Source organism: Micrasema longulum, unplaced genomic scaffold (genome assembly GCF_059751315.1).
Source record: "Micrasema longulum isolate JH-2025_06_02 unplaced genomic scaffold, ASM5975131v1 h1tg000394l, whole genome shotgun sequence".
Classification (NCBI taxonomy): domain Eukaryota; kingdom Metazoa; phylum Arthropoda; class Insecta; order Trichoptera; family Brachycentridae; genus Micrasema; species Micrasema longulum.
Window position 1 is genome coordinate 138460 of NW_028277595.1, and position 20193 is coordinate 158652.

Sequence of the window (20193 nt, forward strand, 5' to 3'; positions counted from 1 at the left end):
TGTGAATGATGTATGATGAGATTCCCGTTGAAAAGCCACGATGTGTGTTCTAGCCAAGGATGCTTAAATCAAAGGGATGTAGTTTTAAAGCAAATATCACTACCAGGACCAAGTAGCAGAAGACACAATGTTTGCTTTTACGTCATACATCGCCTTTTGTTCATGTTTAATTAAGGGATAAAGCTGCCAAAGCTACTAGCTATATTAGAAGAAAAAGTTGTTCAATGAATTTATTTATTGTTTTTATAACTTTAAAACATTTTTTTACCAAAACACCCTAACAGTTGAAATTTTTTTTATTTTTATTATTTGATTTGTTGATAAGGGGTCCTACACATTAACTTTTTCCCAATTATAATGATTTGATTTGTTGTGGTAGTATTTTACACACCATCTTTTCTGAATATTATTTTTTTTTTAAAAATAAAAACCTTTATTAGCAAACGATAACAATACATACAATAAAAAAAATGGAACACTTAAGGTTGAACTTGCCAAAAAAGAGTCTTGCCAAAAATAGTTCAATTAGTTGGGAAAAGTGGTATACATGACATCTTTTCTGAATACAATGATTTGATTGGTTGGGGGAGGAGTCTAAACGCCATATTATTTAACTGTTACTTTAAATCTTTACACCACATCCCTTTGATTTAAGCACGGTTGGTCTCTGTTCGCGAGCCGAGCGTCTTACCTTGCGCGCGTCACGTTTGGAACTGCGTTTGACACTTACGGGCAAATCCCGGAAGGCGACTCCGAGGTGGTGGCCGTTCTTGGTGTAGAAGCACGTGTTGTCCATGAGGTTCACGCCGCAGCCGATCACGTCGCCCGTGGTGAAGGTCGGGCCATACGTCTGCCCCGTGCCCGAGGAGCAGAAGGAGTTGCCGTCGTCGCCGTGATAGCCGTACGAATGCTTGTCCCAGCCTGGAAACGAGGCGCCTGATTTTAATATTCGTAAACTGATCCGAGGAATACTTTATTTCGGCTTTAAAAATAAAATGAAAACATCATATTTAAGAAATAGAGAAAAAAACCATCAATTCTTAATTCATGCATCTCTATCTGTACACAAATATTTTTTCTATTAAACATACTGAAGGCTCTTACAAAAACAACAGTTATATAAGATATTAATAATTCTTTGAATTACATTAAATAATTATAAACAAAAGAAGGGAAGGAAGTAAAGAAGAATTGATAAAACACATTAAAAAGATTAACAAATTACAACAGGGATGGAAAATACCTTAAAGAAGGGAATATGGAAGTCCAGGCATTTACAGGGCTTATGACCTGTCAATGTCTGTTGTGTGTATTAATTACACGGTGAATATAATACGGGACAGCAAGAACTGAATCGAACTGGATGATGTGAATAGGTGAACGCTGAACACCCTGTGGTCCATTTATAGGTTGTGTTCTTTCCTTCCAGAAGTTTCTACGGTGGGGATGAAGTTGATATACCGCTGAACATTGCACAGGATTTATCATCCAATTTCGTTATTAAGAATTAAGACAGGGAAGGCAAAGTAGCTTTCTGCAGTCGATGCTATAGATTTCTGAAAAAATAATTTTGAGCGTGTGTGTGCCATCGATCTATGGACGCTGTACCCATATATGAATTATACCTACCGATGATCTGTAAATATGAAATTCAGTAGGACTTATAAATCACTTTTCATTTATAATAAATCTTTTAAGTTATTTATTTAATAGAAAAATCGTTGTGTTTCCGGCACAAGTTGGTCACCACAAATTTTCAAAAAATGAGATGTCTTCATAAATGGCATAAAAAAATCATTGTTTAAAAAGTAAATAAAAATATGCATTTCATATTTTATAAATACAAAAAATAATATTTTATAAACATGCAGTTTTATTTGAATTGTTGATTTGGGATAAACTTTTGACTTTAAAAGTGCAATACAACTTTAGTCATTAAGATATAGCTTGATTAAAATGACAGCTGCCAAACTAATGTGACTAGTGGTGGGAAAGTACTGATCACTAACCATGTACGGATCAAATCGATTTTATCAGTTTTTTCATGTAAACATGAAACTCTGTTTCCGAAAATTGATATGAAAACACAAAAACCAGCCTATTATAGTATGTTTAAGACATTTTATACTTTTTTTCATGAATGAATTCTTTATTTATTCAATCGATTTACATTGGTCAATTTGTGCAATCTTTCACATTTTTTTAAAATGATGTAACCTAGTAAGAACGTCATTGATAATTAGGTTTATTTGAGTTTTTTTTGTTTGTTTTAAAGCTGATTTTATATAATTATGTTGATTTATATGTCAAGCATTGTATTAAAAAAATAAATTAACTAATAGTCCTTAAAATATAGTAAAATTTAGTTACGAACTTCAGCCAGAAACCTGACAAAATATAATAATTATTTATTAATTTTGTAAACAAAAATTTTTTTTGGTTTATTTATAAAGAAAAAATAAGTTTTTGCGGTGGCCAGGTTTGCCTCAGGTCTCAAGATGACAAATTAACATTCAAGTGACTTATGCATGAGCTATGAAAATGGCTTTATTTGTTCATTTTGAATATTTCTGTTTCTATCCTATTTTCTTTTACCGTGTATTAATTACACCATTTATCTTCTTGTTTATTTCTGTAAAAATATTATAAAAGCGGTTAGTGTGGTGTTGCGCGCACACGTAAGCGCCTCGTCGGGCAGAATGAGATCGGAAGTGAGTGTCTTACCGGGCAGCCTGTTCATGTTGACCCCCTGAGCGCTGAGTCCGATGCCCATGTAGCCATCGCGGCCCTTGGACACGATCCGCACCTCGAAGTAGTAGAGCCCGCAGGCCGGGGGTATCGGGTGTGTCGCGCGCACGCTCGCAGCATCTTTATGTGTTTTACCATGACCTGGAAAGAGCGAGAAAGAAATGTTATAAAAGGCCGAAACAAAAACCAAACATTTTTAATTGTTACTTAAGGATGGGTTTCCCAAATAGAAAACTTACTAATGTTAATTAATCATTTCAGAAAGTTTAATTGAAAACTTACAATTTTCTTTCTGTTTATCTTTTTAGTCAATTAAATTTACATAATTAAAATTATTGTTATTAAAATATTTGGGTAAATGATAAAAACTCTCTTTTTCTGAAAAGAAAAATCCTTTTAAACCTATTTTTTTCTTCTTTCAAAACTGTTATTTTGTTTAATTTAACTTTTTTTAAAACACATGTAAATATTTACATTTATTGGAGATGATAGATATATTTTCTATTAATACGTTTACTAATACATAATACTTGTTCAAATTTTTATTTTAAAAAAATATTATGTTATTTTTTCACTATTTTATTATAATTTTATAAAAGGTTTATTGAACCATCAAATAAATAAATAAGTATCACCTTCCACATACTGCCTGGCATAAGTATCGATATCATGAACACTTTTCTGTAAATATCTCTACATTATTGGTTTGACTTATTAAGCAACTGTCTGTAGGATCCTTACATAATATTATAATCAGTCTGATCTAAACTACCAATCAGATAATGTATCAATTAGCACACAATATGAACCTCCGCACGGTGCTGGCAGGACGGAGGTAGTTCGGTGAGTCTATTATTGTAAAGGAAATGAATATTGCATTGTTAATGGTACTCGGTGCATTCAAGGCTATGACGATACATAATAAGCTCGGATACATCTGTACTTGGGAAGTATACAGAAAGAGGAAGTTCAGTGGTTAGAAAAATATATATATTTGTAAATAGACTATCAAACTGAATCAACTTTTTTTAAATGTATTGTTTTATCAGCGCTATGATTTTTTAATGTTTTGTATTTGTGAAATTACTGCACGTGTGACATCTCAAGTTCTCTTCTGCTTCTTTTGGTCAAAACTTTTGGTAAACTTCTACAACTCTCTTATCATTGGTTGATTTATGTGACCTAGTGACGTCTTTCAAAGTAGTTAGTATTTTTTTTAAATATTTATTTTTATTTTATTCGCACACATTCAAGAAACTTTGCAGTACAATTTAATGCTCTAATTTTTACCGCGCGTAAGAAAACATTTTATGTATCCAATTTCCCATAGTTCTGAATTTATGAATAATAATTGAGTTTCTAGTATTTTCATTTGTTTTTTAAATTATTTTTTTTCATTTTAAATTGTATTTTTTCATTTGTAAATTGGTTATGACCTCTGTATATGTAAAAGCCCATTGGGCGATAATAAAAAATATATACATATGGAATAAGAGGATTTTTATACAACATGACAATAACATAAATACATTAATTATACACTGATTAGCGACCGACCGAAGCTTCAGTTTCGACCAGTTTCGGCCGTGGTTTCTGTTTCAGCCTAAAATTGGTCGAAACGTGGGCTCAGACAAAACCTGCGGTCAGGATGTGTCGGATTACGTTCGGCTGTACTCAAGTGCATCTTATGGAGACACCCAAGTTCTCGTCAATTCTTACATATTTAGTGAGTTAAAGTTCCCGTAGCAGACATTGAAGAACTGTTACATCGATGGCTCAGTTCCATAGAGAGATAACTAAAGACTTTGAAGTTTTGAGTTATACTATTCACTTTATCAACAAACAAAAAACTTATTTTCAATTCTACAAAGGCATTACTGATAAAAACTATTGTTTGTATTGATTTATTTACTTTATTATGTTAGTATTCATGTAAGAATGCAAAATATTCAGATTTAAAAACAATTCATGTTTTTCTTCGTTTATATAATAAAAATAGTCTGACTGCCAGTTATTGGTCCTATTTGTGCCAGTTATTGAAGGAAGATGGATTTGGGTATGCCAGCTACTGGTAGTTTTGACTATATTTTTTGTTTAATAAAAATAAAATATTAATGTGATGATTTGTAATATTTTTTTATTTCCCCAGCCATCAGAAATGTATTGTTCATGTGTTGGACGAAATTCATATTAATTTTAATATTTTTCCTTGAGCTGCCGGGTATTGGGTCTGTCACCTTATATGAATTTTAAAAATGGTCACCCTATACTAGTAAATTCATACCCCCTCATTTTTTTTTCATAAGATTAAACATTTTTTTGCTATAATCAGTGCACGTTTGTGTCAGCTTTTAATAGTATGTGTCCCATCAGCAAGTTGGTTTTATATTTTTGTGCAACTACTGTGGTGAAGGTGTACAGTGGGATTCGCATGCTAACGTAATCAATTTTCTGAAGCTAGCGTAGTTAATTTCTTGAAAGTCTCGAAACCGGTAGATATAAAAAAAAATGGGTAAGTGGTTGGATACAAATATTTATTCTCTGTACCGCTTAATGTTTGTGATTTCCACAATTTTCGGAGGCTGTTAAAGTACGCGTGTTAAGGTAAGCGTGTTATCACTTTATTTGAATTTTCTTCATGGGTGACATCTGTCGATTTTTTGGTAAAGATTAGATTTCCACGTTCCCAATAATTCCTTCATCTCGGTTGAGTTAAATTTGACTTGTTGGCTATTCTTTCTTACAAAACACAGACGATTTAAAAAATGTTAATGCTACGTTAAGAATATTTTCGTGACGCCATATTTGAACAACATTGGCCAAGTATTTCAGTATCAAGGCCCTTAACCCAGCTGAACTAAAATAAACATCGATAGTAAATTTAATTTACAGATAAAATAATATTAACATTTCATACGTCCGTAAAAATCCGCACGGCATGAGGGTGGATTTATTTTTATTGTATTATAATTATTTATTTGATGGTAATAAATGCACTTATCGGTACGCCATAACACCGACAAACCTCTACTGGATTCTCCTTTGCAGGAGTAGCTACTGAATAAATAAAAATTATAAAATAAATATGGATCCACCCTAATTTCACCGTATAGTATTGACAGGCCGAACGTATAAAATTGGCCGAAATAATGTTTTACTCTGTAATAAAATGTATGTTTATATTTTTTATCAAGAGATTATTTTTTTATAACTAATAATAGCGATGCCTCTAATCGAACAACCTGTTATTTTCATTACCGAATAATCAAACAAGTTATTTCGGCAATCGAAAAAAATTATAGCGATTTAAAATACGCATATTTTGAATTTCTACGAGACGTTTCGCGCCTCCATGGGAAAAAACGACACTTATTACGCTACCGCGCCATACATGTACGCAATGCTTGTTAGAAGCGCTCTTGGCGGGCATGACGTCAAAGTGACGTGACGCCAACTGCGAGTCGTGTCATGGAAGAAGGGACCATCTGTAATTCTCAAAAATATTCAGGAGAGCTGAAATAAGACTTTAATTCAATCTACACTCTAAAATATTTTAGTGTCTCGTCTAGATTTTAAAAAAATAAAAAAAACCCTTTTAAATTGTATTTATTTACCCTTCATGTATTTAAATTTCGCTCAATGAAGTTGGGCTAAGAGTCTTTGGAAAATATTGGCCATTCCCAATTTCAAAAACTGCCGATAAAAACAAAAAGTCGAATAGCAAATCTAAAATTGTTGGAATTAAATCTCCTCGATAGTTATATTTATTAATACTAACTTTAACTTAACTTAATTTATTTTAACTTTTAATTTCAACTCTTAATTTTTACTTATTCATATGTACATCTACTACCTGCATCTAATTAACTATTGTTGGTTGTGAATTTTTACTAAGCAATATAAATGTTCATGGAAGCAGAGAGAGAGGGGAGGAAAGTAGAGTTAGAGCTATACAATGTCTTCTCTCTTTTATGTACCTTTCTTTTAATTTATATATATATATATATTTAGAATATAATTATTTTTTTCCCTCTCCTCCTGCATTTATAATAAATTAATGTGAAATCTGTAATTGGTCTTACTTTTTAAAATTGTTCTTTTGTACCTTGTATTTATATAAATACTGATTTCCTTAATAAATAAATACAATTTCTGTAAATATGTAGTGTATAATACCGTGCTTTATGTTTATAATGATATGTTTTCATTTTACGTTATATTTTTTATGTCTCGATGATTTACAACAGACTGCTTAGCGCGGCGCTAGGCGGAGGTGAAATGTCTCCCTCCACCCCAGCCCGCGCCTTACTCGACCGGATTACCGCGACCGCCCGATAAGCGGGGTCCGGATTACCGAGGCCCTACTGTAAAAAAAAATTAAGTAAAAAATGACCAGTCTGGTTTTTAGGTTGGCTGGAAGAAATTTATTTTAGTAAAAAGTTCGCCAAAATATTCATATTTTGTACATAAGATTTCAAATAAATTAGTATTAAAAAATAAATTAAAAAAAAAAGAGAAATTCTAGAGTTCTTATTATTTACTCAAATATTTAAATTTTCAAACCATTTCCTAAAAGTCGTAATAAATAACATGGGCTGGAAAAATGGAAATCAAGTTGTGGTAGGGGGAGTGGGATTTGAATCTCGGATGAGTCAAATAAGCAGTATATTTTCAACGTTATTCCAGATTTGTGAAAATACTCGATTGATGTTGGCCTTTCATTGTAATCGGGGCGCCCTGTAAAGCTTAGAGTGATAGAAGCATATAGCGGTTATGCGTTCTATCCTGTACGCGTACGGCGTGATGGTTTATTTGCTTGTTTTTGTTCTATTGACGGATGATTCTAGACTTCGGGTCTAAGTGTCCGGTCCGGAATAACGCGTGTATCCCGAATCTCTAAAGGCATATACTGTCTACTGAAGTGAATGCATCCATGGAGGGCGATTACAATCTGAAGATACGGAAGCCATATACTTACTATGACGGTATAGTTGAAGATAAGTTCTCCCGAGTGATTACGAAAATACACAATCCACCCTGGTATCTACAAGTTTTGAGCTAAGTAAACCACTCTCATACACACGGTTGTCTAGTGTTAAAAATAAATAAAATTGAGCGGAAATTTTGCGTATCCATAATAAAACGAAATAATACCGACTAAAATAAATACAAAGTCATTGGAACAGTAAGTATCCTCCCCTCGGCAACTACGTACACATGGGCCATCTTCTAAGAATTTAGCGAACAACCGTGTTTGCCACATGTGCGACTGTGACTACCCAAGAAACCTGCCCTTCGCATATTTTTATCTGTTTTGTTATCCATAGTGTTGAAACGGTGCTTTATCTGTTAATTTATTGATAATTTCAAGTTGCTAGAATTTCACTCATCCATGCACTTTGTAGCTGCAAGATGATTAGTAATCTAGCTTAATTAGGTAAATGTTATCAACTATCAAATATCTAAATTTAGTAAATAGGGTCTAGAATTTCGACCGTCCATGCGTTCAGTAGCTGCAAGACTTGTTGTTATCTTACTTCTATTATTATAAATTTGGTTTTTATTGAGTATTTAAAATATCACTCAAACTCTAAGCTTCACTGTTAAATTTAAAAAAAAAATGTAGATAGGGGCTAGATTTCTTACTGTCCATGCGCTCTGTAGCTGCAAGACGTGCTGTAATCTAGCTCCTGTATATCACAATTGTAATATATCATAATTAAAGACGACGAACTAGAATCCCAACCGTCCATGCGCTCTGTAGCTGCAATACGTGCAGGGATATTGATTTATTGTACAGCGACCTTAAAGTGATTTTCACAAAAATGGCGCTATTTAAATGATCCAAATAAAAATATAAGTACATCGATAGCTATCGAGGGAACCCGTACCCCACGGTACACATATCTACCCACAAAAATCACGCTGAAGCGCGCACTTTTTGCATTAGTTGTGATTTATTTAAATTTTAAATCTTTTTGAGGTGACTACTTTTTATCACAGCCATTTACTTTTTAAATTACGAAAGAGAAATAAGTACATTTTAATTTGACATCGAGCGCGGAGTAAAGTTTGACAGTTACGACATTAGCGACAGAGCACCATCTAGTGGTTAAATTTTAAATTCGAGGTTATTAAAGCTAGAGAAGATTCATTCTAATGAAAGTAATGAATAAATAAATGAAGGGATGCGTGAAAAGGAATGAATCTTGAAAAAATATATTTAGCATTCTGGTGTAGGATATGAGCACTACCCCTTTCCCACCACAAATTTCCGAATTTTAAATATTTTGATTTTTATTTAGAATTTTGCGCCCCCCCCCTTCCCCCTTAGTAAATTAATTCGATTGTTTTCATCTCTAGTTACAGCGCATGCGTCAAACCAATTGAAATGACATAATGCACACGCGCTATAAGGTGCAACGGAATAAATGTTGGGACTATGAAAAATAAATATTGCCATTTTCTTTAAATGAAATGTTAAGTATTACAAAGGGAAGTTAACAGAGTTATCTTCGATTAATTATAAACAAAAATCGATATTTGTGTACGAAAATGAGTTTATTTGCATAAACATTTAAAGTATCTTCATCTGTAGTTTATAATTGAACACATTTAAAAGAAAAAAAAGTATGCATACTCTGCTTTTTATAACGAAAACTTAATTTTACTTAGTGGATAAAATTGAAGATAAATGTTAGCTTTCCATTGTAATCGGGGCCCTGGAAGATTGCCAAATAACAGACGCACATGGTACCTCTACCGAAGATCTCACTCGTGGAGTAATTATTATTTCCAAAATTATCACACGCACACATATAGAGCTTAAAACGTAATACTAAGCTATATCTGTGTATTTCAAATCAAATAAAAACAAAAAGTAAAAAATAGTATAAAATTGAAAAGTGTCTTCAGAAATTTCTCTGGTAGCGGGGTAGGTTAAACAATGCGATAGAATCTCGCACACATCAATGTCTCGTCACAAAAATCAACAGATGGAAGAATTGACGAAAATGTTTAAATGCAGGTAGAATAGTGAATGCACGGTGTGTAAAGTGGCAGGTCAAAAGCCTATTAAATGCCTAAACTTCCATATTATTTCCTCATAGAGGTTATTCATGGCTGGTGAAAGCGTAAACAAAGTAAATCTGGTATATTTTTTTGAATTACAATTTATTTTGGCAAACATATTATTTAGACTTTGTAGTAGGAGTAATTTTTGTACATCGACTAATTTCGATTATTAATCGCAATAAAAAAGCAAGTATATTTCAATTGAATCTATTACACTAATTGTTGAATAAACACTTAGATGTTTTTTTAACAATTTTATTAAGGATAGCGGAGCATTTAACAAAATGAAAAATCTTCTTTGTGACCATAGAATTAAGAATATTCCAGAAACCGCATACACGCATCAAACAGAAGACGAATAAACTACTCTTAAAGGAGTAGTTTTACGTCTTGACCCATTAGTTTCTGACCCATTAGTTTCTTTGTAGACGTCGCTCAGTACGTAATTCCCGATTTGAATTCAACTATGCCGTGTTGTATCGTTTTATAGTGTAGAAATACTGCTGGGATCTTAAAGTAATAGGATAGAATCACATTTCACGTGTAAGTAGCGAATGCATTACTTAAAAATTGAATTATTTTTCCATTTGTCAGATTGTCAAAGAAAACAAAATGGAAATTTTGTTAGTGTTGCCAGGGTAGCTAAATTTTTTAAAGCTACTTTCCTCATCTAATGAGAGAACTAATGAAAATATAATATCTTGAAGATTGTGGTAGACATTTGACCGACACTATCTTTAAAACATCAAATATGATTTAACATGACAAAAAAATATCCGTTTTATGTAAAATAAAATTTGTTTTATTTTTTAAAGTTCTAAGTTCATAAATTCAATTACTCTTATTAAATGACCCTTTACTTATCTATTATGTTGTGTCAATCAATGTTTCCGCTAATACAATAAAATTTCAGAGAAATAAACAATTTTTTTTTTTTTTAATATACTTATCTTACATTTGTGTTATGATTATATTTTTCGCGATCTGGCAAGATTACGCGGCGACTTCACGCATGCCCGCGGTGAAAGTGGGGCAAAGTAGGGGGTTTTTTAAACACAGTCCGATATATACAAATATGATTATACACTCCTTCTGGACTATTCTCAATTTTATGTTTGTGACGATAATATAAATAATATAATGTAGTGGTCAAGATGCTTGACTCACACACGGAAGGTTCCGGGTTCGATTCCCGGAGAGAACACAAAAATATTTATGTGATTTTTCTCAAGCCTGGGTGTTCTGTGATGTAATTCACCGCTGTAATTGGGCCTCCTGGCCAGAGGCGTGGACTTTCGCAGTTAATTATATAAACCACCTTGAAGCATTTGAAATGTGGATCCACCGAAGTATGTTAAGAATATCTTGGACATATGTGATAACCAACAATGAAGGATTACGTAGAGCCAATACGAATAGACAACAACCTTACTATTCACCACCGTTAAGCTCCATACTTCATACTTCAGATGGGGAAGATCGAGGGACGTAGAGGGGTCGGAAGAAAACAGCTTTCCTGGCTTCGGAACATCCCCAGGATTAGAATTGTGGGGGAGCTGTTTCGCACTGCTCAGGATAGGGAAGCTTTCTCCCGAGAGGTCGTCAGCGTCAGGGGGACCCGACATGACACGCGAAGAGGAAGAATTAAGGAATGCTGTTTGATAATTGATACAATAAAATATTATAAGAAATATGTTGCAACATCGTTCAGTTTTATTAATTCTAGAAACCGTGTCCCAGTTCTTCGCGAAACAATGTCTTTATTTTTGATAATGTCTTATCTTCGATAAGAACAAAGAATATTAAGACATAAAAAGCAATAAAGACATATCGATAGTTTTCAACGGCGAAAATTTGTCATATGACTAAAATGACTGAGAAAAAAATACGCATATAAAGCGGGTTGATGTCGCCCGTCAATTAATAAATGCGTTTGTATTTGTAGTGTCTAGAGTCGATTATTGTAATGGTATCTATGCAGGTCTATCAATGAACAAAATGACTTGTCTACATTCTGTATTAAATGCTGCAGCGAGACTTATTTTTGAAATCTCTAAGTTCAGCCATATTACTCAACTACTTTTTTTAAATCATTTTTATTTTTAAAAAAATATTTGCGTTCTTACGATTTACTCAAATATTTAATTTTGAGGGCCATTTTCAAAGAGTTGTAAATAACTCACTATTAGAAAATGGAATAGAGTTGTGGTAGAGAGAGATTTGCATCATGGACTTTTAGTCCGTGAGTCCGAGACACTAGCCACAGGACCACAACCCGACTAGAAATTTAAACTTTAGAAATTACACTGGCTACGTTTTCCACAGAGGATGGAATATAAGCTCTGTTGGCTTATGTATAAATCACTGCAAAACCCTGCTCTGGAATATCTAAGGGAACTATGCATTCCAGGTGAACTAGCTGACCGGCGTCTTACGCTTAGATCAGCTACGTCTACGGCGAGAGAAAGGGTTATTATACCTCTACGCAAACAGCGGACTAAGTTCGGTGAACGCGCATTTGCGTTCGCAGGCCCTATGGCATAGAACGCTCTCCCAGCAGAGGTGCGAGGCTGTGAGAGTGAAGTGATGTTTCGGAAAAAAACTTAAAACCCACTTGTTGTCTAAAGCATTAGAATAAATCCGTAGTATGTGATAACAAAATAAATTGGTTTAATTATATAACAAATTGAAGAGCATCAACTTAATTTATTTATCACTATATAATCATTTTTTAAAGCGCCTTTGAGGTATTATATTACAAAATGGCAATATGTAAGTTATTTATAATAATAATAATGTAATATTTAGAAAAAAGTAGGGTACTGATAGCAAATTTCGGAGAAATAACTCCACTGGTGATCTTCCTGCGCAAAGACTACGAATTGTTAAAAAGCAATAAATTACTCGCTTTCAAACGAAATAATCAAGACCACCTTTTTAAAAAAATCTACTCTACCAAGAGAAAAATCAACGAAATTGGATACAGTTTTTACAGTTATTTATTTAATGTTTTAATCGTATTCATTAATACGATTAGAATGAATTTTCTCCAAAATTAAATAAACTCATCCTGGATCAATAAAAAGGCATTTGCGGGACACATAAAACAAATATCAGAATTGACATTTACAAAAAAAATTTAAACTATTTAAAAATAAAAATATTTAAGAACACACTGAACTGTGTTAGGCTGAGACATGCATTATCGACAGCCTCAAGGGGTGCTGCGTCGGTTTGCACATGTAGAGCGAATGGACAGCGAAAGAGCGGCTAAAAGGAGCTGCGATGCGAATGTTGATGGATGCAGAAAACGAGGAAGACCGAGAAAGACATGGCACTATCAAGTCCATCAAATACTTGAAGATGGACATGTCAAGAGTAGGAATAATCGGGGTGCGTGCGTGGATGAGAAGATGTATGAATGTGGAAGCGAGATAGTATGCAAAAGACAGATTGATATGGCGTTCTATCCTATCTGCCTACCAGTGGCGAATGGTGATTTTATTTACAGGTAAGCCATAAAAAAAATATCATATATTTGTACCTACATAGGAGGTACATAATATATACTATAAATTGATATTTTTCTATGGTTATTTGTGATACAACAACTCTCATCCATGAAATCAACTCAAACGATGTAACTTCGTGATATATTATATTATATAGATATATTATCCATTACTTTAATATTTAATTCATTAAAAAATAAATAAAAAATACAACTATGAATTCAGTCGATATTAGGTATTCAATTAAAATGTCAACTAACCGAATTGTTCTAGTAATTAATAGTGGTAAAAACGGCCGCGCGGAGCGCTATATGTCCCGCAATATGACGCATGAAAGTAATTATGGTCTTATGTCAAAAGTACCATCTCAAAGAAAAATAGTCCTTAAGAAATAATGTTTGAAATATAGTTTTCCAAATCAAGAATCTTCAAATAATTGGTGTAATCTGCAAGTTTAATCTAGGAGAAAAAACCCGCACTGGGGTTAATACTTTCAAAATATAGTACACTTATTTGAATGAAAAAATAAGGTGGAATAATCGGCTAGTTTCTTGGCTCACCGCAGGCACTGGGCGGGCTTTATTAATATAAATATTGGGATAAAAATACGAATGGTGGAAATGATTTAACATAAATGGTAATTATTTATTTGTTTTTCTGTAAATAAAGTTACAATAAAACATTATTATGGTTAGTCAAATATAACAGTAAGCTGCGCATAATCGCTTCTATCAACTTCTTCTACAACTTGTCTCAAGCAATCAAAATGGTTAGATATATTTTTAAAAAATATCTACGCAGTTATTTCCACGAAACGAGATAAATAGTCAAACTAATTCTCGATTCATTTCGACAGTCTGAGTAGGTAGGCTGGGCACTAAGAGTTATAATTTGTTGACGTCATTTACGCGTCACTCGTGCGCGATTCCCTTTGAGCGATCGGCGACGGAATCTAGCATGACGTTATGCTTGCAAGCTGCATAAATAAACGTGAATAGAAACAAAGTATAGTCAGGGCCTAAGCTCAAGGCGCACGAAAGCAATGCAGTAATGGGTTTTGATGAAAACTGGCGCCTAGATTTTCAAAAATATAATATATTGTAAGGTTCAAACTGTTAGTAGGATCACAGTGAGTCACATCTTGCTGGAGGGTGTGGTTCTATAAAATGCTGCCCAGTTGCATTCCACCGGCAACACTACTGATTAGTCCTAGTCGTTAGCGTCCACGTCGCGAACCCCGGGCAATGGGATCACACTCATAACGGTGTGATCACAGCAGATAACGAGAGGGTGAAAGGCTAGTTTCTGGCGCCTCCAAACCAGAACCAACCAGCTAAGGGAAGGTAACCCCGACAGAAAAATCCACCAGAGAAGGCAACGGGAAACAACTATGGTCATCTTTTCCCAGGAATCACTATGGCGAGTACATCCAATAAGCAGTTGTCCTGGCTGCGGAGTAGCGCAGGACCGAGATGCTTTCGCTGTAGTGATCGCCAACGTCGGGGGGACCTGACAAGCCACCTCAAGACTTACGTCGTATAATAATTGAGGTTAATTAACCCATTTTGACAAAACGTATAAATTATTTGACTTTTTTCTATGAATTGGCGCGTTGTTTTCAATATAAAATTTGTCAGTAAAATATTAAACTATAAAGTAGATACTAACCTCCTCAATAAAATACAACGTGGTGTAATGGTTAGCACGTTCGCTTCCCAACATGGTTGATATGAAATATTTATTTAAAAGGGTGTTTTTACACTAGAATATTTTCATAGTCCCTGGACTGGTATCTGTAGCGTAAGGCTGATCATCTTACCTTCATGTACTAAAAAAAATAAAATGATCAATACACGCCGCGAATGGTGTACCAATGCACTGCCCTATGCACCATTAGATGCCGAAAGGGAATGACGATGATGAAAAAAAAACATTGCTCTAGTGCCATAATCTAGGGAGAAAATACGGGATTACGTTTGCATCAAGAAAGGTCAGCCTGCGTATCCTCTTAAGCATACCGTCATTTCCAGCCATCGCTCGAACGGGGGTGGATGGATCCACCCTGCAGTGGCTTGGAGAAGTGCGTTGTTGGAGCTTATATATATATTATAACTTATACAGGGTGTTCTTTAAACCCTGTAATATCCGAAACCACAATGATCAGTATGGGCAAGAAGACATATTAGCATATTTAAAAAATATTTAGAACAAAGAAAATAAAAAAAAACAAAAAAGTGCGTATCAGAAATACAAAATAGAGCTATAAGAAACGTACACGGTATACCAATGGAAACGCATGTCAAAGACATTTACAAACTTACTGACATTCTCCCATTTTTGGTCATACCGTATTATGAGATTGCAAAAACTTTGCTTCGAGGTGTAAATAAAGAGTCTCTCACTAATATTGGCTATACCTTTAATCGTGACGTCCATCAGTATAATACGCGACAGAGTCAAAATATTCACGTACCTGGATCACGCACGACAAGGTATGGTCTAAGGTCTCTGCTGTACCTTGCTTGTAGTGAGTACAACAGGCTATCGGAGTCTTATAGAACGCCAAAAAATGACTGTATTCATTTAAAAAATTACTACTTGAGGAGGTACGTGGAAGGTGAAATTTAGTTTTAAGTTCTTCTTTTTCCTCGGATATTTCTTTCTTACAAGATGTAAATATTTAATTTTAATTTTTATTATGGATTGTTTAAATTTCTTTGTATTATATATTTGCTTGCTATCTTACTTCAGTTTTATGTACATTTTATTACTTGTTACTATATCATTACTTGTTACTATATCATTACTTGTTACTATATTATTATTATTACCATACCTTTATGTAAATATTATTCTGTCCCAAAATGAGTTTATTGTAAGAGTGGGAGTACAAAAAAATTGTGTGATTTAATAAAAAAAATTGTTGCTTACTTCTGCAGAAGGGAAGTGAGGGGAGCGCGGCGCAGTATCAGACTCTCCACTCCCCCCTCCTCGTTTCTCCCCTGCAGAAGTAAGCAACCATTTGCTTTTTTTATATATTTTTTTTTAAATGTTATTAGTTCTAAAAAAATATTTTAATGTGCCAATATGTCTTCTTGCTCATACTGATCATCGCTGTTTCGGATTTGACAGGGTTTAATGAACACCCTGTATATTCCTTTATGAAAAATCTCCGTCATTGTTGGGTTACTTTTTTAAAGGAGGGTCCCGTTGGTCGCATTGTACATAATATAAAAACTATTACGCATCACCAGCGCCACCGACGCACATGTTCACGTTTCATTGTCAAGAGAATATAAAATTAGCATATTATTATTTATTGATAATATTTGTTTTTCAAGGCAAGGCCCTTAATCGGTACTGGGAGCCACTCATCCGCGATCACAATGGAGACGAATCGTGTTTATAACAATAATATTTTATGATAATCGAGCAGGGAAAACTGTTAAGTGGGTACTGCTTTTTATTTTTTAAGGTTATTCAACAAAGTTCAATGTACTTCATAGTCCTAATGCTCCTATATACCTGCGTGAAAAATTTCAACGATTATCAGTTCATGGTTTACCTCTTCGTTATAATTCTCAAAGCACTCTCCTAATACCCACCCAAAATAATTCCTCTTCTTTCTCTAACTGATATAGTGTTTAGTGTTCATGCCGCTCGACTGTGGAATCATCTCCCATCTACCATCAAAGATGTTACTACAGTATTTCTGTTTGTATCACGTCTGAAGAAACATCTCCTTTCTCTTCCCAAATCTCTCCTCCTTTCCCCTTTCGTATTTTTTACATTTTCCCATTGAGTGTTGATTTAAGGTAATTTATACACAAATACATTCATTTCTATTTTTATACATCTTTAGCTTTTTTTAAGCTTTATTTTCTATTGAATATGAATTATAAAAATAAAACTTTTATTTTATTGGTTGGAAGAAATTGCCATTTGGCAATAAGCCCGCCAATATACAAATAATATTATGTAAAAAAAAAAACAAAGACACACACTTAAAAAAACGCATTTAATTCGTGGATATTTATTAATTTATTATTCACTAGTTTTTCCCTGTGGCTTGGCTCACGTTGTATTAGGAAGAAATTATTAAGGTTATTGATTAATTAGAATTTTTGTTTATCAATATTTTCCCCGTGGAATGATATATTTTATCGAGATTTAAAGTAACTTGATCTTCCAACTTTCACCATGAAAGAAATACGATGACCAGTTGGTCTATGGTGACGTAGCAACGTTATTCTGATCACAAATCAAAAAGCCTACTACAAAACTATAACGAAATGCAAACCAAACTAACCATAGAGAAAGCAAGTCTATTATAAAAATTTAAATGATTCATTTCAAATAAAAAAAATTGACAATCCCACCTTACCGTCTACTCAAATTCGTTATTTTTTTTAGTGTATTATTTTAATTTTCGGTATAAACAGTATCCTAATTTCTTCTCATCTCTCCGGCTGTCCGTATACAAAAAATATGTCAATCGGTTGCTCCGTTGAGACGTAAAGAAAAAACAAACACATACTCACATTTATAATAAGTATGGATACGACCAAAGCCAATGACACCAGCTTAGAGCATAGACTTTCGGACCATTTTTAATATCGGTTTTATTTATATTAAAATATCAAATATCGGAAACCCGGTATTTCGATATTTTTGCTAAATATTTATCAAATACTTTTAAAGATCATAATCTTTTCTGCTTCACCGTATTCTGTTTCCAAGATATAAATCCTGGAAATAAACGTGTTTCAAAGTAAAATCAAAAATAATTATTAAAAATCACAGTTTATTTTTGAGGTCTTCAACTTCAATTTATGCTTGTGTAGGTGCATGTAATTTAATCGCGACAGTTACATTTTTAACCTAACAAATACAATTCTTAAAACATGCAATGCTATGTTTTTTAGCGAGTTCAACAAAACAATAAATAACAAACAATACAAAAATTAGGAACTCTTTAGCAAGTCTGGAAGCATGAAATAGAATCTAAATTAAGAAAATATTCAGCGAGTTGTTGGCGGGCGCATGGCTTGTAGTAGTATGGTAGTACTGTCAACTAAACGACTAGGAAGCTACTGTCGCTACTGACGATTGTGACAGAGTTTGGTTAATGGAAATCAGGATCTGATTTCTGATTGCTTGAATGAGCGAATGGCGTATGGCGTGACAAAGAATCACGTTTAAAGTTTGAAACGTTAAAACCAAACAAAATAAAACAAATGTCATCTAATATCGAAATCTCGGCAATATAGAAGTCAACATCGGTGTAAAAATTTGTTCGAAAGTCGGCTTCGTGGTGTAATGGTCAGTGCGTTTGATACCATGCAAGAGGTCTCGGGCTCGATTCCCGGCAAAGTTGATTTGAACTATTTATTTAAAAGGGTGTTTTTACACTAGAATATTTCATAGTCCTTGGACTGGCACCTAAAACATAAAACTGATCATCTTACCGTCACGAAACAAAAATGATCAAGATACATTGCAGTTGGTGTACCAATGCAGTGCCCTATGCACCATTGGGTGCGGAAAGGGAATGTTGATGATAATTTATTCTTAAGAGATAATTCGCTAATAGTTAGGGGAAAGGGTCATGAAATCTTGCTATTTCGGCAGTAAAATTTTTATAACCAAATCGATCATTCGACGGCATCTAAAGTTTGCTTATGACATGCTATAGAATTTACAGCCAAAATATTTTTCCCAAAAAAAAGACAAAAAACATAATTCTATGAAAAAGGCTTTAAACTAAACTATTGAAATTTTTTTAACGATTTTTGAAGGTATTATTTAATCTGGAATTTATGAAACATACCACAATACTTGTGCGATTTATTAAGTAAGCGGTAAGCAAAATTAATAACACCACTTTTAAAAATCTAGTCTATAATTGGATAACTAATAGGACTAGAAAGAAAGCTGAGGAATATGTCTCATATATAATATCAGTATAATTCATATTTATTGCCAAAGTCTTTTATATGTTTTTCTCTTTTCATTTCATATACGTATTTTAAAAATGAATTTTCTGATCTCCTATATATTTTTTATATTAAACTATAACTTTAGTTGATGTGGACCTACTCTCATGAATAAATCAAATAATACGCTGACATTCCAGAACGGTCCTACGGGCCGGGCCAGTGGAGTGGCTACATCCACAAACAAAAAAACAATTTAAAATGTATTACATATGTAAACCTTGTCAATATTCATATTTATTTTGTTGGATAGTTGAAATAAATAAATATAATATTTACGAGAGATTTTAGCTTTGACCATGATTTAAATTGCTTGTTTTTTAAAAGAATACATTATTTCTCTCAATAACTTTATATTTTATCTGTTATCATTGAATAATTGGAACAAATTTGATTCAAATACTTAGTCTTTATACGAGTACCGATGTGCTTAAGTTTGGCCTAAATTTCAAGACGCTGCCGAACGAAAAGTAATAATATTTCAGTTACTTACATGAATTTAAAAAAATATTTTTTTAAGAGAAAAAATAATATTAGAAAAATGTTTCCATCGTTTTTTTAAGCATTTTTTTAACGGTGTTTTAAAATGGGGAGTTCGTATGATTTCCTTACTGTTTATCAAACTACAGCCTTAACCGAGAAATTTGATTGGTATTATAAACCAAAATAATAATTGATTAAATAATTATCATTGTTACACGTTTGTTCTTGTTATCGAACGGCACTTTGTCAAAGGTAACATATTTATGAATTTGCGTCGGATAAAAGGAGAAGAATCGAAGTGACCGATGTTGCAAAGTGGTATTTTTAAGCACAGCCACGGCCACTGCCACAGCCAATAACCATACATATACTTCGCATTG

The 20193-nt window shown here is 33.4% G+C and overlaps 1 protein-coding gene across 9 annotated transcripts in view; it reads right to left on the reverse strand.

The window, feature by feature from the left end:
• Positions 1-20193, reverse strand: part of RanBPM (Ran-binding protein M) — a 121586-nt gene that overhangs the window by 22779 nt on the left and 78614 nt on the right. For 5 of the 9 annotated variants that reach the window (XM_088225883.1, XM_088225889.1, XM_088225888.1 and 2 more), the window contains exons 2-3: positions 2725-2889; positions 692-921 (exon numbers count right to left, since the gene is read on the reverse strand). In XM_088225883.1, the coding sequence (XP_088082009.1) occupies positions 692-921; positions 2725-2889 (395 nt within the window). The remainder of the gene's footprint in view (positions 1-691; positions 922-2724; positions 2890-20193) is intronic. The other 4 variants (XM_088225890.1, XM_088225887.1, XM_088225886.1 and 1 more) reach the window with 1 other exon arrangement.